General features: G+C 30.0%; 1 protein-coding gene across 4 annotated transcripts in view; it reads left to right on the forward strand.

The window, feature by feature from the left end:
• Positions 1-25597, forward strand: part of LOC136980490 (INO80 complex subunit D-like) — a 104905-nt gene extending 79308 nt beyond the window's left edge. For all 4 annotated transcript variants that reach the window (XM_067276615.1, XM_067276617.1, XM_067276616.1 and 1 more), the window contains 8 exons: positions 4310-4406; positions 6145-6378; positions 10803-10903; positions 14094-14227; positions 15765-15942; positions 17808-17945; positions 22507-22644; positions 23325-25597. In XM_067276615.1, coding sequence (XP_067132716.1) covers positions 4310-4406; positions 6145-6378; positions 10803-10903; positions 14094-14227; positions 15765-15942; positions 17808-17945; positions 22507-22644; positions 23325-24376 — 2072 coding nt within the window. In that variant the 3' untranslated portion in view covers positions 24377-25597. The remainder of the gene's footprint in view (positions 1-4309; positions 4407-6144; positions 6379-10802; positions 10904-14093; positions 14228-15764; positions 15943-17807; positions 17946-22506; positions 22645-23324) is intronic.
• Positions 25598-25731: the final 134 nt, after the last annotated feature.

Below are 25731 nucleotides of genomic sequence, written 5' to 3' on the forward strand. Positions count from 1 at the left end.
ATAGGAAAATCTTGTTCATTTGGGAGTCTTTGTTTATTACTTCAATGTTCCCATGAAACTCTTCCACTCTTGATATTCCAGAGCTATGGGTTGCACTGTCAAAGTGCTAATAGCTCATGCAGTTATGTGACAAGAACATAATAGTGGGCTCCAGTGTTTACATTTTGTTTAACTTTTCTTTATATTCTTATCAGTTACTTCTGTGTATATTAATTCTGTTATTTTTGTTAACCATTGCCATCATATATTACATTTATTTTGTAATGACATGTAATTTTGTATTTTAAAATTTTTATGTTCCATGCTAATGTGCAAAGAGAAATTTTGAAAATGTGTTCTGTCTCTACATTTATAATGTTCTATCTATCATATTATTTGAAGATGGTTATATACTGTCGAAAGTGCTCGTACTTGTTAATTATATGTATTCACCAGTTAGGCCAACAGACACTTTTTATATTTTCATTTATTTTTAGTAAGTGGCATTGCTTATTGTTTTTATCTAAAACAAAACAAAAAAAAAATTACCTTAGCTACTAAAGAATACAAAAACAACAAATAAATTAACTGCTATTTTATAGGAAAGAGATGTTAAGATACTGAATTCTGCTGATACAATCTGATACTGATAATTTTCCAAGCAATCCAATTCAATACTTGCTTCCATACTCTACATGTGTCAGTAATAAATGAAAGCTTGAAAGCACAGAAAATTCTCTTTGTTCTCTAACCATTTATATTCAAACTAGTAGCCTGGGATGCCCCCTAGTGAGCATTCTAGCAGCAGTGATGTCAAACAGCAGTATAAATAATAAATTCATATCAATAATAAAATTCTATTACAAATAAAAATATATATAGATACTTGCAACGTGGCAGCTGGTGGTTTTTTGTTTATCGAGAACTGTCTTAATCTTACCCATTTTCGGTTTCTTAATATTTTGTTAAGTTATTTGTTATTCGTTATAATAAATAATAAAATATTAATATTACGAATAAAAATAATAAAATACTGAATTTATTGTTAATTTAAATAATAGCTAGGGATGCCTCTAGTGGTTGTTCTAGGCATTCCATTACAGATATACAAACAGCGCGATCAATGGCTTATATTATTAGATACTGAATAAAGAAATAAAAGTTTACAAATCAATTTATGGGCTCCTTTAAGATCTGGACCCTAGGAAATTATAATTGTCTAGTTTGTCTATCATCCCTGATGCAGAAATTCTATGGAGAGGACAGATGCAATTCACAGACTTGAACTCTGCTGATGACATTGCATTGATATCAGAAATGCACCCAAAGATGTAGAGTATGACCACAAGCCTTGAACATGAACTGGAACAGTGGGATTGCAGCTCAGCAGTGGTAAAACAAAAATAATGTCTATAAATAGGCAAACAAGAGTAAAAATCATAGTCAGGAGTCAAGGAATGGATGAAGTGGAGGAATTATGCTACCATGGTAGCATGTTATCACCAGATGGAAGTGTTGAAATTGATATAAAATGCCAACTTGGTAAGGCATCAACTGTCTTTCAGAGACTATGCTCAATCTGGTCCAAATGAGCAATCAGTACAACGACTCAGATATGCCTCTAAAACACCATTGTCATTTCAACAGCAAACTATGCCTGTGAAACATGAAGATTACTCAGAAATTCAACATATTCTATCAACACTTTCTTTGAAGGATTCTTAGAATTACATATCATGACTGTATCACAAATGAGGAAGTCCTCAGAAGTGGTCTACATGAACTAAAGGACATTGTTACAGAGTGCAGAATGCATTTTGCAGTGTATGTACTTCATCTACCAGAAAAATGCTTACCAAAAATAGACTTAAAATGGAAATTATGTGGTGGAAAAATGAAACAAGGTAGACCATGAACAACCTTGCACTCTACATAAGAAAAAGATCTAAAGATTAGCATTCCATGGGATGATGCTGAAATCATTGCAGTTGATTGCATTCACTGGAGAAAGCTGGTTGTCCAGCATGCCACTTGGTACAAAACCTAGGACTAAGTTGGTGTATGCTTGTCTCCAGCCTTGTTTTAGGAAAAAAATTAAAAAATCATTTTTAAATCACCAACTGGTAATACTTGAAGTATTACCAAATTTATTAATAAATTTTCAGATTTTGCAACATTCTACACAGTTGCCTGTGGTCATTGCTAAAGATGTGTTTGGCCTCCCACAAAGCAGCACCCCTTACCAAGTTGTGAAAAACATGCACACTGAAAAAATAAAGAAAAAGATTGTTGTATTGATTTGTAAAATAAACCAATACAAACATATCAGGAACATTATGATATGCTGATATATTGGTATTGGATCAGTATTGACTATATCTCTATTATTTGCAAAACCAGGAAATCATCTTCAATATCCTAAACTTAAAATCAAACAAAACAAAAGGAATAAAAACAGCCAAAAATCCAAATTCAACTGAGAAGTGAATTTGTCAAAGACATTAGTCAGTTATTCATAGTCATAAAATATACAGTGATTTATGTTGCATGACTAATAAAAGACCTGTAATCATTTAAGTCTGAAAAGAAACACACTCAATTATAATAGGTAGAAAACTATAATTAGTTTCACAGATCTCAGAACTTCTCTCATTATTATTGTTTGTATTACCATAAGGTTTGGTGTGTAACCAACTTGGTATCTGTGAAAGATAATTGAAAGGAGATATGGATTATATGCTGATTTCAAATTCCAGTTGCAAGTTAAAGTTGATCTACATTACATGGCTAGCCGGGGGCAGACAACTGATCCATCAGATCAATAATTATATATTTACATGTTTGTGAGAAATGACACAAAATGTTTAACTATACTCCCTGCTGTTTTTATAACTCTGATCTATTTTGATGGATTAAACTTTAATTTTTTAAATAAATACTTGCAATTAATCTACTACTATCTAAAACTACTTACCTGTAATTTATTATAATCTAAACTTCAAAGTTGATTTAAATAAGAATTTGCAATTAACTATTCTTTGTTAATTTTTTTCTGACAATTAATCTTTCAACAGAGAAGTGTATTCGATTAAAGAGCTTATTTATATTCTGTTACCATCTATTTTCACCCTTTAATGTTTTACAAATTAAATATAAAATTTATTCATAATGTATATTATTTAAAAATCTAAAACTTAGTTTAAAAATAATCTACCTAACTTATATATGATTATCATACAACTTTGATTTCATTACATAATCTAATATTGAAAAATTTAATATACTTTTAAAACTTATATTGAACTTTTTGAACAGTTTCAAAATTAGTCATAAAACAGGTTGGTTATGTGTAGTTATTAAAGATTTAATTATTGAATTAACATGTTTATTATGTAAAATAGTCTTAATTATTTTTATCTTTTAAAATAATTTTTTAAATTATGTGCAGTACATATCTGTTATTAAAATTTATCTGTATACCTGCATGTCTGTATGTATATTTGTTTTTACTTTCAGTAACTTGTATTGTCTTCAAACATTCCATTATAAATAAAAATTATGCTGAACTGTTTTACCTCATTTACAATTGTTAGCTTAAAATTATTTTTAAAAAAAGTATTTATTAGTTTTTTAATGTGAGACCATTTCTGAATACTAATGATTTAGTTTTAGACACTAAAATTAATGTTATAATTTTTACAATGTGCAGAAAGATTATTTAATATTCTCTGTAATCTTATTGGAGAATGGAAAAAGAACCATCTCATTTGTATAATTTAAACTATTATGTTGTTCTTATTTCATTATTGAAAAATCACTAAAATGAAAGAGCTAGTTTATTAGTGATGAAAATTTAAAAATGCAAAATTATCAACAGAAGAGATGAAGGGTAATTTTATTTTGAAAATTATCATATTAAATAATTGTAACCTGGTGCTGCATACGAAAATCCAGACGGTGCTTTCAGGAGAATATAAGAACTCGTGCTGGCCGCCCACCACAGCTTTTTCCTACTCTTTTCTGGCTTGTTCACTTCTCTGCGGATGACTTGTACGGTTCCATCCTAAATCTTGTAGCCAAGATCTTACTCGACAAGTGTAGCGAGTATTGTAGATTACTGTAAATAAATCCATTTGGAAAGAAACCTGGCTTCAGATATTTCAAATCTTAACAAACATTTAAGTGGTGATACTAGACCACCACAAGTATGATTTATTTAACTTCTTACATCTTAAAAGTTAATAATAATAATAATAAATGATAATAAAGAAATTTATATTAAAGTATTAGTGAATAATAGTAATAAAGTATTTTTTTTTTATGTTATCAGCTTTTGAATCTTCTGAAAGTGAAGGAAGTGATAGTGAAGAAGAAAATCATCGGTTACATCATATACAATGGATTAGTATATGGGATAGAACCACAAGGTAATTATTTTTGAAATTATAATTTTATAGTAAAATTACCATCATTTCATGTGGATAATCAACATTAGTGCATACCCTGCTGAAAATTGCTAGAACAGAAATTAAATTTTCTTATAACATGTCTCACCATGACCTCTAGCATGTTCTTTAGAAAACATGACACTGATATGAGCAGTTTAGAAGGCACTATCTAAAGCATTAAAATATCATTTTTCTATTTCATGTTATTGTACATGTAATTATAAAATAAGTGAAATGAAAAACTACCAAAAAGAAACCATCTAAACTTCATGTATTGAATACAAATTCATTTCTGACTTATTTATCAAATAATAATAATAATAACACTAGCTAACACATATTTTAGTGCCTTAAAAGTTAAAAAATATATTCTTGAATATATTTAGGATGATTATTCCAAAAAGTACATTAGTTTTTCCTTATCATGTGTAGTTTTGAAGAATCAGAATAAATGCCTTATATGGTTCTCTAACCAGTCCTCCATTAAAATTAGAGATACTCAAGGATATGATTCTGAAATTTAATACATATATTGATGCCATATATTGATGCCAATAATAATAATAATTATTATTATTAGTAATAGCACATCAATATATACTATGGCAATATATACCTAATGCTTTTGAGTTTTACAATTCACTTTTAGGATTAGGAACATGAAATTCTAGTACAAATAAAGATTGAAATATCAATACATATTTAAAAGAATAAAATTTGAAAATAGTCTCTCTAGAAACAAAGTTCAAAGATGACTATAATACAGAACCTCGATTTTGAATATTCTAGAAATAAAGTTTTGATAAATTATTACTTTAGGTAAAGTTAATAGAGAGGTTGAGGCTCGAGTACAAATGTTAAATTTGTATGGCAAGCAGAAGTACACGTTTGACATTCTAAGTCCAAGTAAAAGTCGTTGCAGCATTCGTTCACAACATCACATGACTCAGTGAACGTTGTGCATTGACTCACAGGAAATTTGTTGAAAAAATGGCAGATACATTTCATGTCAAGGGTTACCAGCGAAGGTAAATAAACAAATTAAACTGTTTAAAAGTATTTAAAGGATGTTTAATAACATTAAATAATTATTTTTAATTAGCATTGCGTCTCTTACCGTACAATCGGACGATAGGACTACCTCATACTTTTGTCCAGAGAAATAGTGGCTTAAGTAAATTGGAAAGCAGCTCGGAAAATTAATTTTTAGAAAATTTACAAATGTATTATGCTGTTGATGGTAGAAGATGCCATGGAAGAACAAACCTACTTTAAGATAAGCTATTATGAAGGCAAATATATGTAAATTCTATAGGCACTTCACAACACTTGCTAAAAAATTGAATAATTAAATAATTTCTGGATTAAAATCATCTGTTTCTCTACAATATTATTTGTAAATGCTTAGATAATCATTATTTTAATAAAATAGGTCATAATTTTAACCCCAAACACAAAAAAAAATGAAGAAGTTTAACTGATCTTCTACTAGCCATTCTAGATGTAGCAAACGCCATTATTATTGCCAGATGGTGGTGCTCATCCACGTTTTGGGCTGAATACGTGTGCCTCAACCTCTCTAATATTGTTGTTCTTATAAGTTTGTTTGTAGTTTAAATTTTGAACTTATTTATATTATTATTATTATTATTAATTTTTTTTTTTTTTTTTTTTTTTTATCAGTCTTTTAATAATATATGTTAATTTTTTTATTTAGTGGTCTACATACAAATAATACATTAACATCAAGAGCATTACAACAGTGTCACTTGAAAAAAGAATTAGGTCGAGGTTATGAACAGTTGAATAGGATACACAGTTTACATCAACAGAAGGAAGTGCATAATATAACACTGGTGCATCATCTTACTGAAGCAGCAAAATGGTATCCAAACAGGACAGCTCATCTTCTTCTTAAGAAATTGAAGCTTGTATCGAGACCAAAGAAAATGTAATTACGTAAAGTTTTGACTTTTTAAAGTATCTATCATATCAATCTAAAATATATAATTCAGTCACATCTCTGACTTCATTATATCTTTTAAAAAGTTAAACAAAAAAACCCATATTTTATTTAATTTTAAAAATTTTCTTAAGTTTAAAATCTTTTAAAAACTATTTATGATCATTTTTATTTTAATTAATTAAGAATTCAGAATTTTGAATTATTTTATATTTACCTTTCATTAACAATTTTTAATTAATTAAAATTATTAATGAAAGGTAAATACTTTTTAGTAACTGAAAATATAGAATGTTTAAGATTTCAATTACAGTAAAACCTGAATAAACTTGAAACCTGCCTAAATGGAAAAAAATTCTTTGAAATAGAGAAATTTTTTAACTATTAAATTTTACCATAAGCTTGTCCATCATGGAAACAGGAGAGGCTTTTAGATATGAAGAACCTGAATAAAGAGGAAAATTAAGATTTCACTTGTAGATAAATAATTAAAATCTCCTTCAACATAATAATCACTGCAGAGCATGACAAACAGTATTCCAAAAACTATTTCAAAAATTCATTAAAGTTAGAGTTTATTGAAATTAACAAGAGACAGAATCAGTTACTACTAACAGATTTGAATATTTGAAATGAATTTATGAAAACAATGAGAATAAGTTAACATAGTATTTCCAATTTGCCTTGTATAGAGTGTTTAAAATTCTTTTTGCCCTGTGGACACTAAGACAGCTTCTTAATCAAGCTCATTGTTGGTTTGGTTGAATAATGAAGAGTAATATTTAGAATAGATCACCCCGAAAAATCCTTGAGGATTTCAATCTATTTGGATTCGTTTTCAGATCCCCAGAGTGGTAGACTGACACACCATTTGGCCATCAGGTCATTTCATTATATAGATTAGTAATTACTACTGAGTATTCAAAAACAAGTTTATTAAAATTGTTTATAATTACAGAGATTGAAATTAATGATTAATTAAAGTATTAAAATTGTATGAGAAGTCTGATTACAGCATAATTTGGTTTCTGTATTGCTGTAATGCAATTAGAATTTCCAACAGCAGAGCAAGACACTAGTTTCTGGTAATCGAGTTGGCTTGTGTGCTGTTGTGTGAGCTCTTAAATTAAGGATCACAACCAAGACATATTTGAATGCTTAACATAAGTGATGAGGAATAACAAGAACTTTTACCAATCAAATAATGTTAGTTCTCAATTTTTGCATTCAAATATTCCCATTTTTAGTTGAAATCACTTTGAATTAAGCCTAGTGGTAAACTTTTTATATGTGAAAAAAATGATTTTACTGTAAAGAATCAATGTGATTGGTGTAAAATTTATTTGTCACAGTTTAAAGATTAAAGAATTAAGAAAATACTAAAATCTGTTCAAAACAAACCAGCCAAAATGAAAAAAATTCAGTACTGTGCAATTTTAATTTACATAGGTTTTAGTATATCATTTTACCATGCTCTTGTGCAGTGTTAATATTCATTCAAAGCTCAGGTCAAAAATTCTTTTACAGTTTTCTAAGGTCTGTATATATTAATAATTAATGGTCAGTTGCAAAATGATGACCACTTTTTAAAAATTTTCTTTTATGAAAACACATACTAAGTACTGGTTTAATTTTTATAGAAACAGTAACAGGTAGCTTTTATATTTGATATAATAGGTAGCAGTTATTTTTTTTTTTTTTTCTATAAATATGTATAAGGAAAAAGAAAGTGAAACAAGAAGTTTTCAGTTGCAAAATCATATGACCCCTACAAATTTGTGAAAGTTCTCTATTCATATTGTTGCTGGGTTAATAAGAAAATCAGATAATGAGATATTTTCATAAATTTCCAGAGTAAAATTAGTTAAACAAGTTTTTGCGGTGTAAAGATAGCTTCATTAACATGGGTTGGAAAGCAGCATTTTCTGAGTTTGAGAAAGGAAAATTACAACTTTTAAAGATGAAGGATTATTATGTAGAGAATTAGTAAAAAGGATTGGTTGTACCCAATGTGTGGTAAACAATTTTTTGAAACTTGGAAACTATATGGGAAGAAGTCTTCTGATAGACCAAGGAAGCTTATATGCAGGTAAGAAAGCAACTTGTTAACAACAACCTTGACTTTAAGGACAATACAAAAACAGAAGAATGGCCCAGTCTAAAGAATTTATATATTGGAAGAATGAGTGGAGGATAATCATCTTTAGTAATGAGAAGAAATTCAATCTAGATGGTCTAAATGACTTGATATTTTATTGGCATGTCCTTAGAAAATTGCTGTGGTTATAGTGGTAAAACAAATCTTGCATTCTCTACAGGCCAAATGAAAGTTGCTCACTACCAATACCTGTTAGAAGAGAACTTTTTGCCATTTGGGGAGGTGATTGGAAGTCCATTCTGATATTTCAATAAGTCAATGCAATCAAACATGTTGGAAAGTCTATAAGGTAGTGTTTCTTAGAAAATGGAGTTTTTTAGCAAATGGCTAATCACTTCACTGGACTTAAACTCTATTGAGCTCTATTGAGCCAACTTTGTGCAGGACTGTGTATATCAGTGATAAACAGTAAAATAACATTGAAAAACTGAAGCAGGCAATTTTCTCTGCATAAGAGGGAACTGACATCTCTCTGCAGGAGCTAGTGGAAAGCATGTGTAATTGGGTAGGGCTGCAATTTGAAAAAAATTGTAGTTTTATAAATTCCCATTGTCATCTGATGTCTGTCTGTCCATCCTTAATCTCAAGAATGGAGTTAGATAGATGAAAGTAGAGAAGGTAGAGAAAGCTTAGGGGTAGGAGGCCCCAATTAACTGTAGGAGCGTCCAGTTCAAACCAGTCACATTATTTCAATTCAAAAATTTTTCCCTGAAATGTATTAGATAGATGATCAAGTATGACTCTATTGCTAGCAGGAAAGTATGATGTACCACAGGCTAGACACTACTAATTTCAGGTGGAGAGCATATATTTTAAATCATAAAAAAATATGATTAAAAAAACAATGTCATAATAAATAATTGCTTGTTATATATTTAACATTGTTTTGAAAAATAGTTTATTTACTTCATATTAAAAAGTTAGCTATATTACTATATCGTTTTGTAATTCTACTATTGCAATTACCTAATTCAAAGTATTATGTCACTCCAATTTATATTAACTAATATACCATTATTTAAATTTATATTAGTTTTATGTTTTATAATTTCAAAGTGCTCTATAAATTTCCTTTCATAATTGTCCTTACTAAGTTTATTAAGTAATTAAAAGTGTTTTTAATTATAAACTTTAATCACAATTCTTATTAAGCTTTTATGGTTATAACTTGCCTTAATTCAAGAAGTTGAATTTTCTTTACTGATTAACTTTTTTAAGAAAAAATAAATAAACTATTAGAATTAAAGCTTGTTAAATTGTATATTAGAAATAAAGAATGAAAGGAAGTTTAAAAGATAAACAATATTGAACTAAAATAATTAAATAAGAAACACTTTTTTTCATATACAACTGTAGCTTCTTCAGTTAAAGCTGTTTGAAGACAAGATGAAGTCAAATTCTTATGCTTGATTTGGTTCAAATGTTTGTAATGTAAAAATTATGAAAGATTATATTTCTGAAGATGTAATAACATGATTCCACATGTATTAGATATTTTGAATGTGGAAACATTATGCACATTGGATGTTTTATAATACCTACACTGTGAATAAAGTTCTTTGATTTTGCTTCATTAATATTCTATAAAATTCATATAACAGTTCAATATAGAAAATATTTGTTTGATTCTTTTGAATTATTATTTTTTAATATTAAAAGAAAACTAGTTACAGCAATATAATACTATTCAGATCATATTTCATATACAATATCTATATGTCATTTAATTTTTACAATCTTCTTTATCTTCTTACATAGCAATCTATTCTTTTGATGATATGATTTTGAAAGAATATTACTATGCAATTCATGTTATTTTCTTATGTATAGAAAATAAGTTATGGATTCTTTCTCTTTTTCTCTTTTTGAAAACAGAAACGTATATCAACATGCCCAGTGTTTTAATAATAAGCGAAATGATTGTTGTATTTTAATTAGGCTACTTTACCAAATTAATTTAACTTCTGAGTAATTTAATTGTTAACAGTAGTGGTAAATTAGTCCAATTAAAATATGACAATCATTCGGATAATGTAGAGAGAGAGAGAGAGAGAGAGATGAATAAACTAATGATATCTGAATAAAACCTAAAAGTTCCTTTTTTTTTTCAAAAGATTTAAATTATTAAGAAATAGTAGTTTTGTATTGATTGATAAAATGGTTTTAATTTTAATGTGTACTAAATGTATATATTTTTTTAATAATTTTTTAATAATTTGATGTAATAATTTAAATTTATTAATATAAATTCTAGAATAAAATCAGTTGGCTTAGAAAAAAGTGTCTGCTGTTATCAACATGATGGTGTTCTTTGCAATAAACGGTCACTGCCATATACAAGACATTGTGACAAACGTATCCTTTTGATATTCATGAATTTAATAACAAGTTTATTTATTCCAAAGTTTATTTGATCATAGAAATATATCATGTAAAAAATTTTGATTTTTTATTAATTAAATCTTAAATTTGCATAAGCCTGAATGGCTTATACTGATATGGCATTAACACAAGTCTTTTAGTGTAATTTGTTCCAATCTGTATTATTATTATTATTATTAGCTTAATGAAATTTGCCTAATTATATACTGTTTACAGTATTCTGTTATATGATGTTTTCACTATAAAATGTATAATTTTAGTAATTGAAGTGTTAAAAATATTAATACATTTCATTTTAACTTCTGTTTTCCATTTCGTTTTAACTTTCATTTGAGAACCAAGTTGAAGCTCTAGTTTCCTATATAGCTCCCAAGACAGACTAAACATTTTCACATCATGGCACAGTTTTTGGATACTATTTTCATAGAACATGTCCAGTTGCTTATGCAGCCACAGTTGAACTGCTGTCTTTATATTGTCATCATTTTCAAAATGGTGATAATCACAAGATTCCAGATTCAGACAGTATGGTGGATGATGAAAAATGGCTTGATCTGGGCATCCCAGATGCTTATAATTCCATTTCTGAACTTCTCACACCATCAATACCAGTTCACATCTTTCCATGCTAGATGATTGTCCTCTTAACAAAAAAATTCATTTCTCAATAAATTTTGCTTGTATTCTTGCCAGATGCTCACAGATGTTGAATTACATTCCAGTGTGTTTCTTCAGTGTGGAAATTGATAACACTTATCATTTTCAAACAGCCATATTTCTGCATCTCACCAGACAGCATTGGAAAACCTCTGAGGCAGTCCAGAAGGAACTACCCTCTCATATGTACACAGTGGTGCTACAATTTAATTCATTTCTGGAAGCCATTCAAACTGTGGATCATTCGAAGTCCAAATCAATTTTTCCCATTAGAAATAATGGAAAGTGAATTAATCCATTTCCAGACCCTAAACAATACTCATTTCAATAAACTTAAAACAACATATAATTCAAGGTAAAAATAACACAATTAAATGCATTTATAACAAATTAAAACATGAAAACAATAAATAAAATATGTAAATATTGTGTAATAAAATGAAAATTGCATTTACTGTTCAAACACTATAGAATTTGGCATCTTAAACATGGGCACCAGATATCACACTTGTACTGCTTTCAAGCTTTGCGATAAGTTCCTTTTAAATTCTCACTCATTGATATTACAGCATTCCTCTTACTTATTAGATTTTGTTGCTTCCACATACTTCTTGAATGCCATGGTTAAAAAGTAAAGGTTTTATGTATTGGATTGAACAGAATATGTTTGTATATTTTTAACATGTCTTCTTACTTGATTTAGATGTATGATTTAATTATAACAGTTGTGAAATTTAACACACTATTACTACCATATTTACTTGCATATAAGATAAGGTTTTATTCATTTTTCACTGCTTCTAAAACCTAAGTTGTCCTATATGTGCAAGCAAAGGATTCTTTTTGTTTTTGCAATAATTTTTGTGAACTGTGTATTTGCATTTTTTACCGGATTCTCACCTTCTGGTGTTTAGAAACAAAAATATTTTATCTGGGTCATTTGAATTGTTTTTGTGTATTGTCAGGATTAAAGATGAATAGCAATAGGAAAAGCAAAGCTTTTGAATTGAATTCCAAAATTACATGGGAGCCTGATATAAGTTTTAATTCATTCCCACGTGAAAACAGATGATTATTTGGAAATCAAAATTCAGAGAAACTCATAAGTGTAATCAACGAAGAGTGAATTCGACTGTTAAGAATTGGCAAAAAAGGTTCCCAATTGTCCAGCTTTACATGAACAAATTATGTTGTTGATTTTACAAGATTTTTCCTTAAAGTTTAACATGCTGGTAATTTTTGCAGGACAGTGTGTGCATTTACATGCATTTGGTATTTCATTTGTGATTAATCGAAATAAAACTAGAATTGTATTTATAAATCTAATTTTCTATATTTTGATCTTTAGAGTCACACCTCGTCCTATATGCAAGATTGTCTTATACGTGAGTAAATACGGTAATTTGAGATTGCTTTCTTTGTTTAGAAGCTTATTTTATGCTTTGAGTGCATTTTTTCACTGCATGTGCAGTTTCAAACTTTGAAGCATTCTTTGAAATCCAAAGCAAATTTTTGACAAATTTAGCATTTGAAGTTAGAGATGTTTGAAATATAGGTACCACAGTATAAAAAAAATTATTAAGCATATATGTATTGTGAAAATTTTATGGCTAGAATGATGCTATTGATATTTATGATAATTGAAAAAATAAAAAAAATGATTAAAAGATATATTAATACTCTGCTCAAAACAATTAGAAGATATTGCAATATCTGATTCATTTTATAGGAAAATCAATTATGCGATTCTGAGTTTTGCTATATGAACACAAAGAGAAATTTTATATTTTAGAAGTTTATTAACTGTTCATACTGAATTACTAAAAACTACTGAATAATCTCATTTTTATCAAGTAGATAAACTTATTTTTCAGAAATTAGAGAATAATATATACCTTACTAGAATTGGTTTTTTATGTAATCTTATCATAAAATTTCAAATTAAACTATTCACAGTAAGTTTAATAAAGCTTTCTCTTAAAATTATGCATCTCAACATTAATTTAAATAAAGTTGTTGGTTCTGTTATAGTTCTAAGATGTTGCTATAATATTTCCTAATATTTTGAGCAGGGTTTTACATATTTGTTTTAAATTGTTAAATTTTTGTTTAATTTTTCATTTATGATTTTGAGAATAAATTTTAATTTATAATGAATTTATTTACTAATTTTTATGTAAAATTATTTATAGAACATTTTTAAAACTGAGTAATAATTTATTTTATGTTTATTATTTTTGTGTGTTTTAGTGTTTTATAAAATAAAATTATAAGATTTGTCACTCCTCACAGACTTTTATATTAAAAAAAAAAAATTCAGCACAAGTAATAGAAGGTTAATAACACGAACTTTTTATTAAAAAATTTAAAGTTTAAATTCTACATAAAATTATTTTTTTTTAACAAAATATTAATTAAATTTATGTTTTTTTGAACTTTTGTGTAAAGTGTTGATTATTTATATATTTCACTATTATTTAGCAAAACTCTTTAATCAAGATTTTAGATATTATGTATAATGTTGATCAGCTATTATTTGAACATTGTACTGCTAAATTCTCTGATAATACCCAGTGTTGTGTTCCAGTGTTTGACATATGTCATGAATTACCTTTATGCCCAGAACATGCTAAAAAAAGAGTGAGTATAGATTTTTCACATATATTCTAGATCTATATTTGTTAAGATTTATAGACCTTATATAAATATTTACTGATTTTTATAGTTGAACTATTACTATTACTTAACGTTTGGTTGTTTTTCAAAATATACTGCAGAACAAATTCTAGGATGTTTTATGAAATTATATACAAGTACAGTAGAATATATAGGAATTTGCAGTAATTGTATTTTTTTTTTTTTCTTTTTTTTAATTTATACTGACAGGAGTGGTCATATCTGATTAGAAACAGATTTGGCCAAGGTTTTGCCACAAAATAGGTCATATTAAAAGATGATCGTTTGGTACTGACTACCATTTTATAAGAAAATGCCATTTGAATTTTCATTAGCAGAGTTAGTTGGCATAGTAGAAATGGTCATAAATAATGAACTAATGAAGCACCACTGTATACGGGTGTTCAGGTATTGCATGAATCAGAAATTTTTTGTAAACTTTCAGAAAAAGTCTGGAATATAGACTTCAAAAATTTTGTGAGAACATATGTGTTTAAAAAGTTCCAAGAATGGTCAAAAAATCAAAGTATGTTACATATATAAAGAATATAATTCAAATAATCTTTAATCCACCAATACCATTACACAGCAAGCATTTACTTTATAAATGCATTACTAGATTAAAGATTATTTGAAGTATATGATGTAATTAGTTTTCTTTTTTAAGTACAAATACAAAAAAATTTACTTTATACAAGGACTGCAAAATATTTTGATTTCTTTATGAATTATAGTTCTAATTCTAGTTAATGCTTGTATGATTCTCGACTCAAACCATTGTTCTTTTAAAATTTAACCACCATTTTCACAACCATCTATTCTGTGACCTAGTTTCTCATGACTGTTTTCTTTACCTAAAGTTGAAAAATCTTTAAAAGGAAAACTGTATGAGTCAACAGAATTTTACACAAGACAAACTGAAGAAAATTTGCAATTCTTGTAAGAAACTGATTTTTCTGGTTGTTTCATGAACTGGAGTTGTTAAAGAAAGTATATTGAAGATAAGGATGATTATTTTGAAAAATATTAAATAAATTTCTTTATATCCTAACATGTTTTGATTTTTTTTTATTCATTCCTGGAACTTTTTGAACATATTCTATATATGAATTAATTTTAACATATTTTTTATGAAGGAATTGATTAGTCATGATTAATTTTTTATTATTAAATTAGAATCTCAAATAACAATAGCGCAAAAATATTTGGAACTTAAATTATAATTTTTGGATGAAAAGTTGTTTCTAAGAGAAAAACATACAGTAGTTAGCATCACTTCATATAATTTTTGTTAGTTTAGAATATTTTATTAATATAAATATATATATTACAAATACAGAAGGAAATGTCACAAGACAGTTAATATCCTCTTTCTGAAAAATAATACTAATAACAAAGAATTAAAAAAATATATTTAAATATAACTAGCAAGTTATTTATTATTATTATTTATATTTAACAAATTATTATTTAAATAATATGAAAAATTTGTGTAAATTAGGATAATTATAATAAAATGGCATCAGAACCAAAGCCAAAGAAGCCAAGAAAAAAATCAAAGCCTTCAGCTCTTACAAGACCACCTAAACGTGGTAAGAAAAAGAAAAGACAAAACCAACTCCGTCCGACTCCAACTTCATCTCCTCCTGCTGATCAGCTTTCAAATAGTTCACAAACAGGTAAAAGTATTTAATTGCATTCTTCATCAAATAACACAAATATGATACTATACCAAATAAAAATTATGATTGAAGATACAGCAATTGTGTTTAATATAAAACAGTAAGAATTCATTTTTATTAATTACAATGGCTATGATGTGATGTATTATTTTGAAGTTTTTGAAGTAGGCTTGTTAATTCTTGGATTAGACCAGCGTTTCTCAAAGTGGGCGATAACGCCCTTTTGTGGGTGGTGAGTAAATCTAGGGGGAGCTGGAGGCAGGGTACTGAATTGTGACCAAAGGCAAAAGTTGGGGTCACTGACAGCCGTTCCCTTTCCTCTGTTAAACGAATAAGAGGAAACATTGCGTTTAATGGTTTTCAGGTGTTGAGAACAATGTACGGTAAGGGCACAAAGTGCGAGATTCATAGAAAAGTTTTACTAAGAATGTTTCCAATCCTTTCTCACACAAGAGAAAATGAGTTGGTATAACTTTATGGAACAAAGGGGGCGATGGATCGAAAAAGTTTGAGAATCATTGGATTAGACTAAAGAGAATAATAAAATTATTTAATTTAAGACAAATACATTTTATGAATTATATACTTTTATTGAAATAAACATTTTTAGTGATTTTAAGGAAATGGTTTCAAATAAAACAGCCAAATTATATGACTTGAAACAGTGTTGTCTCCAAGCCAGAGGACTAGTTATCTAATTCCCTGGCTTAGAAAGAACATTGATTGATTGAAAACATCATTACTTGCATATGCAATTCATAATGTTTTTCTGAGCAGCAGTCAGATTGTCCTGGGCAACTCAACTACTGGTAAAAATGAATCAAGTGTGTGAGTGAGCAGTGGCTGTACAGCTTAGAGAAAACTTTGATAAGAAGAAAACTATGATTACAACTTATGAATAAAATAATGTTAACATATGTTATCACAATCACTGCACAATTTATTTTTTCAATATACAATTCTTAAAAAATGACCATGCACACAGTCATATATCTTAGAGGAACTATGGATTTGATAATAAAGTTTCAAGCATGATTTCCATTGACTTATACAAGCAGAAATGTCTTTATAAAGAAATAACTGCTTTTGTTTCTTTGTACAAAATATTTGAAAAAAAACAACTTTTTAATGGCACTCTAGAAAATTTTGAATCTTATTATTTTTGAATAGTATATAGATGTGTTCATTTAAAAGAATGGGTCTGATTTGAGATGTTAGAGAGTTAATTATTACTTTAATTTCTTTCTTTTTTTTCTGTGTAAATGGAAAGGTTCTTTTTATGTAGGCGTAATGTAGCATTTTACCGTTTAAAGTTTAAATAATAAACTTTTTTATTGAAGTAATTTCTGTATTGTTTGACAGGTTTTTTCTAATGAATTGTTTTCATTTTTTCTTTTTGTGAGAATAACAATTGGAACATATTTGTTTTCAAAACTTTTAGAAATTTAAAAATATTTGCTGCTTCAGATAAGAATAGATAAATATTTCCATGGGGATGAGGAAATCAGATTTAAACTGCAAAGGAAATCATCCTTTGGTATGCTCATGCTGACAGTTTGTAAGTTCTGTGTTGTCACATGAAAAACATAAAAATCAGAGAAAATAAAGAAAAATCTGCAGTAAGCAAGAAATTTATATATTACCTTGTTATTACATATGAATATTTAGTAATTGTATAGTCAGTGTTTGATCAATTGATAATATTTTAAAGTGTATTTTAAAAAATACAAAAAATTTGTCTTTTTTCAAAATGAATTCAGATTTTGATTATATTTTGATATTTGTTTAAGTCACTAAAAATACATTATTAAAATAATTTTGTTTCTAGAACACTAATCATAAATAAATTTTATTTGATATAGAAATGTCCAAAAGTTTAGAACATGATAATGAAATTAGTGAAACAGAAAACAATGTATCAAGTGTGGCTTTAACAAAAGATTTAGGAGGAAACATAGATACAGAATTAGCTACTGATTTAGAAGAACAGTTTTCTCCAGGTGAGCTAATAAGTATGCATATTTAGTGTATAGTAGACTATACAGTTATTAATAAGTAGTAATATTTTGTACATGTTTAGCCAATTTTTAATATAATGTAGGTCTATGTGATTTTTAGGATTAGTAAATAGCTGATGTCTTAGCTAATTCAGTCATACTGAACACAAAAATATTATTAATTTCTTTTTAGTGTGTATGGCTTTTCCATAACAGTTTATAAATATTTTAAATTATCATGTATACATTTGTAATGAAGGATTTAAATAGGAAAGAAAATTTCATAATTAAATCTTGTGTGCGATTTTTGTTATTTTTACTGTGAGAACCAGAATGATATTCAATTCAAACAATCTATTCTAGAATAAGGAAATTGATAAAGAAATGGTACGAAGGATTGGAATTGCAAGGACTGCATTTACAAACATGAAGCAACTGTTGATATCAAGGGAGATTAGAATACAAACAAGGGTTAGGTTGGCAAAATGTTATGTTTGGTCAACCCTGCTTTACAGAGCAGAGAGTTGGACAATGAATGCAAATAATGAAAAGAAATCAAAGGCATTTGAAATGTGGATGATTTAAAGAATGCTGAGAGTTCCTTGGAGGACAAGAAGAACAAATGAAGATATCCTGGCAATTGCAAATCAGAAAAGAACCTTACTAGAAGTAGTAAGGAAAAGAAAAGTGAAAGAAAATCTGGGGCATGTACTACAACACCAAAATCTGCAAAAACTATTACTGGAGGGAATGATTGAAGGGCAGAGAGGTAGGGGGGTAGGCCAAGAATGAACTGGTTCAACATCAGGAATTGGACATACTTAACATATGAAGAGTGCTCAAGAGAAGCACAAGATAGATCATGGTGGCATGAAATGGTTGTCAACCTCCTGACAGGAGAAGACACCTAAAGAAAGATTCTAGAATGTTCTGGTTAGCTTTTTCTAAAACATCATAAAGATTGCTTTTTAAAAAATCAAATTTTGTAAATGAAATCATTTTGTTCAAAAATAATAAAACATATTTTCAGGAGAGCAGTAGTTTATTGTGAAGAAATACCTTTAATATAAATACTGGATTGAAATTTTAATGTAATGACAAGTTTATTATTGTACTTGTCATAAACCACAGTACTACTACCCAAACTTTTAAAATGCAGCACAGTTTTATTTTTCAAACAGTTTTGGTCCTCTTAAACAACATTTTTCAGGACAGGAACAAACCAATTTCAATTTAAATAAAAAGAAGAACAAAAGTTGGAATGTCTTCTGGAATAAGCTTATTTCGAATATTCTTGTTTTAGAACACACACATTTAAATTTTTGTTGAGTTTGAAAGTGCAATGAAAATTACTGATGTCTCTAGTGAAGAAAGTGTACTATTGTTATTTTGGCTGTAAGATGGGCGATTAAGACAAAACTTCTAAAATATGCTATAAATCATGCACATGGACATTGACTGGATGGTTGAAGCTCACACACAAATCAATGTCTTTTGCTGTCCCTATGGTCTGGTGGGAAACACAAAATTATGTCAATGATTGATACTTTTTCATACTGACATAAAAGACTTTACAGCAAAATCAGAAAGCTAGATAAAATATTCTAGCTGTCCATCTGTGCTCCAACCAGTGCCTCATGATGAATTGATGCCAGTATCAGCCCACCTCTGAATTTTATGGAAGATTTAAAAGAGAATCTGGTGCTGAAGACACCAACAAAATGACAGTTAAGTTGTGATGAGCATCATAGCTTTGGTTGAATGATCTGATTTGTGATTTGGATCTTTCAAAAAGAAAGGCTCAACTACTTTTATCACACCTCCAGCAGTGGAAACTTTTTGAGAAAAGTTAAAGTGTCCTGTTATAGAAAAAGTAATCAGGAAATGTGAAATTTTTCAATGGAGGACAATCTTGTCTTTTGCAATGATATATTGCATTTGTTGGAGGAGGTTCAGCTTCCATCTAAATTAGCAAAGTAGCAATGTGTATAGCCAATAAATATAATATTTTAAACAGAAAACATTTTCCTTCAAAAACATCATTTCTCTCAAAAGTGATGGATGTTAGGCTAATTCTGTTGCCTGATTTGGATTCAGCACCATTGAAACTATAAAAATCAGTGAAAATATTTGATGGAAGTGGAAATAAATTTCTTTTGTAGAACAGTATTCTGAGAATTCATTAAATTGCAAACAACAGATTTCCCAGGAAACTATCTGTTATTTGAAAACATTTCTGTTTTGTAACCCCAATATGTAAGAAACACCAGTACTTGAAATTATTCAGTCTATTGAGAACTCTATCCTTTATCCTATAGAAACACGTATGTTTAATGTAAGTGTATATTAAGCCATACATGTGTATGACAAAGCTGATAAAAACTGTACATATTGTAAGCATAAAAAGAAGCAAATTACATATGCTTATTAGCACTTTGCTTGACTTCACAATTTGTTAACTCGTCCATCTTAGTTTCTTTCGATGCCGCTTTTCTGTCTATTGAATACATACCACTTCATATTAGCAATGTCATGTACAGTACAGCCTGTTTTTATGCTGAAACTCATCAGGACTTCAAGACTTGGAAATACTCCATGGCCTTGCTAAATTTTGGCACTACACTTGGACCAACAACAGTGTTCATTAGGTGACTCCTCCTCAATCGTATCAGCTGACTGACTGACTGTCTTTGTACAATTCTTCAATTGTACATATCCCAAATGTAACAAGTGCATCATCTTGGAAATACCCAAATACAGTATTAACTAAATGTTGAAAAAACGCAAAGTTTACAAAAGATTTTGGGATAGAAAAAAAATCTATTATTTCAAGTAATGGATCTGTTAAAAGGAGGTAAAATTACATTAATCTGGTGTGACCAGGTAAAAAATTCCATTATTCTGAAAGATCCATTGTTCCATGATCTGTTAAAATAAGATTCTACTGTATATTTAAAAATTCCATAGAAAACACTGAAATGTCTTCATTTGCATCATGTCAAGTCACCATGAACAAGTCTTTCAATGCAGAGACAACTTTTTATTAGAAGCTATGCCTCTACAAAAACATGGAAAACAGTGTAAAAAGTTCACAGGTGACAAGTAAAATAATTTTAAAAATGCATAATTTCTTAATTTCTTTTTTAAAAAAATGTGTTATTTTTTAATTGTTATTTTGTGGTTACCCAAGTCTCAGATCTGTGTAATACTTTTGATTCAATCACAGTACAGGGTGTTTCATAATGGAATAAATGAATTTGACACTTTATTATGATTACACTATTGAAGATAGATTTGAAATTAGTTCTGACATATACAGTAACACTTAAGTTCTGTCAATATGTACAAGTTTTCAATGTGGTTACTGTCAGTGATTTTGACAAACATCCCAACAAAATTTGACTTTCTTTCATACCTCTTCAAGAAGTCCTCATTGACTAATTTTTAACAATCTTCTGGTCATTTCCTAATTAAGGCTTTATTCTTGTTTCTGGTTTTTTTAAGGTTATGCACAAAAGTTTGTGCACTTGTTCCCCAGTTTCACAATAAGCTATCTTTCAATGTTTTTTTTACACTTATATAAATTCAGTAAATCAATTCTTTAAGTGTTTTTCTACCTTTTTTTCTCATTGCAGACCTATAAAATTATGGATAATTTTATGCAAATCAAGTAATTATATGCAACTATGAATTATGCTTATTTATTAAGTATACTTATCTAGAGTTACTGTGTGTAACAAATTACATACAGTAACTCTAGATTACTATTTAGATGTCACCCATAATCAACTGTGCCAAGTTTCAGTACAGTCAAATATTTTTTGTGAACCAGCAGTTGAAAAACACTGATTTATATCATGTGTAAATCATTTTTTAGGTATTACATTTACCATTGGTCAAAATCATACCAACCAGAAGAAACCATTGCTGCACTAGAGTTACCTGGCTTATTCATTTCATGATATTTTAATTTACAATATGCTTTCTCTGCACAAGTGAAACTTGCCATTTTTTCTGACATGATGCCAGTATGCAATAATTTAAAAAGTATTTACATGATCTGTTATTAGAGATCCAAGATAATTTGGTTAATCTGTCTAGAATTTTATCATTCAAAGTTAACTATCTTATTTAGATTGTTTTTTGACAATTCTAGTATTTCAGTACTCTTTTATTTGGCAATCTCACAAAGCTTTCAATTAATTATTTTGCTTTCTTCTCTTCTGGTAAGTTCATATTAATAGCTTACCAGGTATGTTTATAATTTGATCTTGATATAACTTAGCAATTTTAATTAGTTTCTCACTGTTTAAGAATATTTTTTTTTTCTGTAACACAAAAAAGAAAAATATAAGTAAAAATTATTTAATGTGAACTTTTGATTTTGTAAATTAGCCTTTAATCTTGAAACTTTTGTAAATCATATGTAAATATATAACACCTCATTTTAACTTTTAAGTCTGTAATTCTATAGATTACATAAAATGCAACCATACTGTTTTTTCCAATACTTGATTATATGTTTATATATTTATATTAAAATATTTTTAAAATTTTTTAATAGGTACCATAGATAAATCATTAGAACTACCTTTAGACACAGTCGAATTAGCTAATCAAGCAACTAAACTTTTAGAAGAACACGATTTTACGGAAGTTTTAAATAAAATTCCAGATGATGCCTTTAGCGATTTATTTTCAGGTAAATCATGCTCTAATTATTAATAGTTGTTTAATTATAAGTATATAAAAACATTGTAATAAAATTCTCAACATATCTGTTGAGAATTTTATTACGGCGTTTTTCTATTTAATTTCTAATTAAGAAATTAAATGAATGTAATGAATATTTTTTTTATAACTTACAGAAGTATTTAATTATTTTGTGTTAATCAAACTAAATTTATTCAGTCAGCAACATTTCCGTATCGCTTGGATTCATAATTTTGGAGACTTAGGTAAAAAGAATAAATCTTCCTACATGTTCAAATTGTCAATCCGAATACCACTTTTTAATATTGAAAAGTGAAATTTGAAGATAAACAATTCGATCCTCATTTAGATAAAAAGATTAACATAAATCCGTAAAGATTGTAATTAGTAAACGTTTTTTATTTCAAAAATATTTTACTTCAAAATATACATTTGAAAATTCAGTTTGCGTATTTAAAACATACCGTTACTATTTGATATTCTCTGTAAAGCCATTTGTGTCCTCTAAAAATTTCGCTAGAGGAGAGAATGCTGTGCAAACAATTTTGTCAAAAGAAAGTGTCATATTTTCGTAAATAAATTTTTATGTTAATGATTCTGAGAGTTAAGCTAAAATATTTTCTTAACGAATTATTTAATTAAAAACTAATATGCGACTTTTTTTCTTAGAAGCGAGGAACGGCGAGTACATTCCCAGTAAGGAAGAGACGGAAGAATTAGAGAGGGCGCTGGCAGCCGTGTCGAAAGACGTGCATTTGGCTAAAGAATCTCTGGCCAAATTATCGGCCACGGGACAAGACATCGACGAATTGGCCGGTACTATCGATATTCACGGTGGTCTCCTGAGTGCAGATAACTTAGCCGGCGCCATTGATGAAAACGCATTCCACGAGCTAGCGCAAGGACCCATGGAAGGACTGGGTGTCATCTCCAACAGCCTTTCTACCAGTGACTTGAATTCGCTCTCTCAGGCCCTTTCTAGTATCACATCGGATAACCTCGCACAAAGTACCCTGACCACTTCGGTCACCGAAGGACATTTGCATAATCCATTGGCTTCCGTTCCAGTTCTTACGTCAGAAGTGGCTCACACTCAAGTATTGAACGGATTGGCAGGCATTCACGCCATATCTCCCGAATCTGGATTTGGAATGAGCACACAGTATATGGAAGGAAGCGCATCTACTCAGAACTCCGTTGAGAACAGATATCTGCCAGGCACGCCTTCCCTTCTGTCGTCGATTCTATATGGCCTGGGACAGAACAATTCGTCTTCGCAGACGTCATACCCGACGTCCCAACTGCCCACTCCCAGTAATGGGGGTGGAGGCGGTGGCGGCAGGGAAGAAGAAAACTCGGCCGCCTCTACCGGAGGACCTTCTGTGGCCAATTCTTCGGGCCACTGGCTGCTCAATTCTTCGGAACAGGTGCTTGCCCTGTCGCAAATGAATTATCAGAATGGATTTCTAGTTACTTCTCAGGCGGGGGCCGCCTATTCCGCCACTCAACAGTTACTGACTTCGGTGGGCAAGTATCCCCTTCAGGCTCTCAGCGCCGAAGTTTCGCTAGTCTCCGGTAGCGCGACGTCCACTCGCGGCGACGGCGCAACGTGTGGTGCTAGTGACGAACTGCTACATAATCTACACGCGTCCAACAGTGCAACGGGAACGTTGCAGCAGACGAACGGCGCGACGGTGATAGCACAGGAAGGCGCTTCCTAGCACACCGTCGCCTGGCCGACGGGAGAGACGTCGGATGGAACTTTAGACGATGCTTTTTTTAGTGAGAATTTAAAGCGTAAGATTTAGAAATTTTTTCGGGACGTAATTGTAGAAAAGTCGTAATCGTGAAGACGTCGGGCGTCCTTCGTCTTGGCACGTCTCGACCGGCACTTGGCGCCGACGGCATTCCGCTCAATTCCGAGTCGCGTGCGTCTTCGTTCCGTGTTTCGAGTCGTTGTTTTTTATCGACGGAGGACGCTCGCCATATTTGTATAGCTCCGTTCTCGAGAATGGCTTTTTTCCTGTACAGATATTTAAATGTTACATTTTTCTTTGTACATTCAGTTGTTGTTAGGTTAAACGGAGGACCACGCTCGACGACGATCTGTAAGTAATTTTTGTTATTTTTACCGAAAGATCATTTCGATATAACTAAAATTTTTCGTAACACTTTTATCGTTGTCGCTTCGACGCGAAGAGAAACGAGGATCGGTACGCCGCGCGTTGCCCCGGCTGTCAGCGGAAGAACCCACGGAGCAGGGCGTGTGAGATTGGGTCAACGCATTTTACGGACGGGTTTTTATCTGTGAATCCTTTTAAAAACGACGGCTTCGGTCGTTATGTTTCTGAAAACATGTCGCCTTTTCCAGATCTGCCTCCATCGCAGATTAAATATAGTTTCTACTGTACGTTCCAAAACTTTTATAGAAAAAACCATGTTCAGTGAACTGATTAAATTATCTTTTCCCGTTGGCGATAGAAGCGAGTGACAGGTCCCACTCGCTCGTGACTAGTTCATCCGATTGACCTGGTAGCACGACTGCGACCGGCAGGGGACATCGACAGCGTACCGACCTCGCAATTGCGTCGTCTTCCCCTTCGGCTTTTTTTAATTGCCGACGACGCGTCGTCTTCGATTGGGACATTTTCCGAGAGTCGGATCATGTTCGGAACGACGAGTCGAAAAGAGAGCGCGGCACCGGCTACCTTTTGTCCGGGGAACCGTTGGAGGTGCGAACTGGAGATATTTCCGATGGAAAGCGTCCGACGGTGCCTCGGAATTGGCAAGCCGATGGTCAGACCTGAACGTTCGTCGGTTTATCTTTACTCGAGTGTAAATTCCTACTGTCCGAGAAAGTTGCGTGTACGCGGCGTGATTTAGACGTATACTGTAAATTCGTGTCACTGGATACTCATCAATAAATCTATTTTCGTATTACATTTGGGATACGAAATTCGTCTCTTTCTTTACGCCATTGCGCTCCATTATCTTGCGTAATTGACTCGTCGCGTCAGATACGAGAATTCCAGAAATGGGCCGATCTGAGACCGCAGATAAAACGGAAAAGAACAAC

This window comes from Centruroides vittatus, unplaced genomic scaffold, assembly GCF_030686945.1.
Source record: "Centruroides vittatus isolate TY-2023 unplaced genomic scaffold, ASM3068694v2 contig_7, whole genome shotgun sequence".
Classification (NCBI taxonomy): Eukaryota; Metazoa; Arthropoda; class Arachnida; order Scorpiones; family Buthidae; genus Centruroides; species Centruroides vittatus.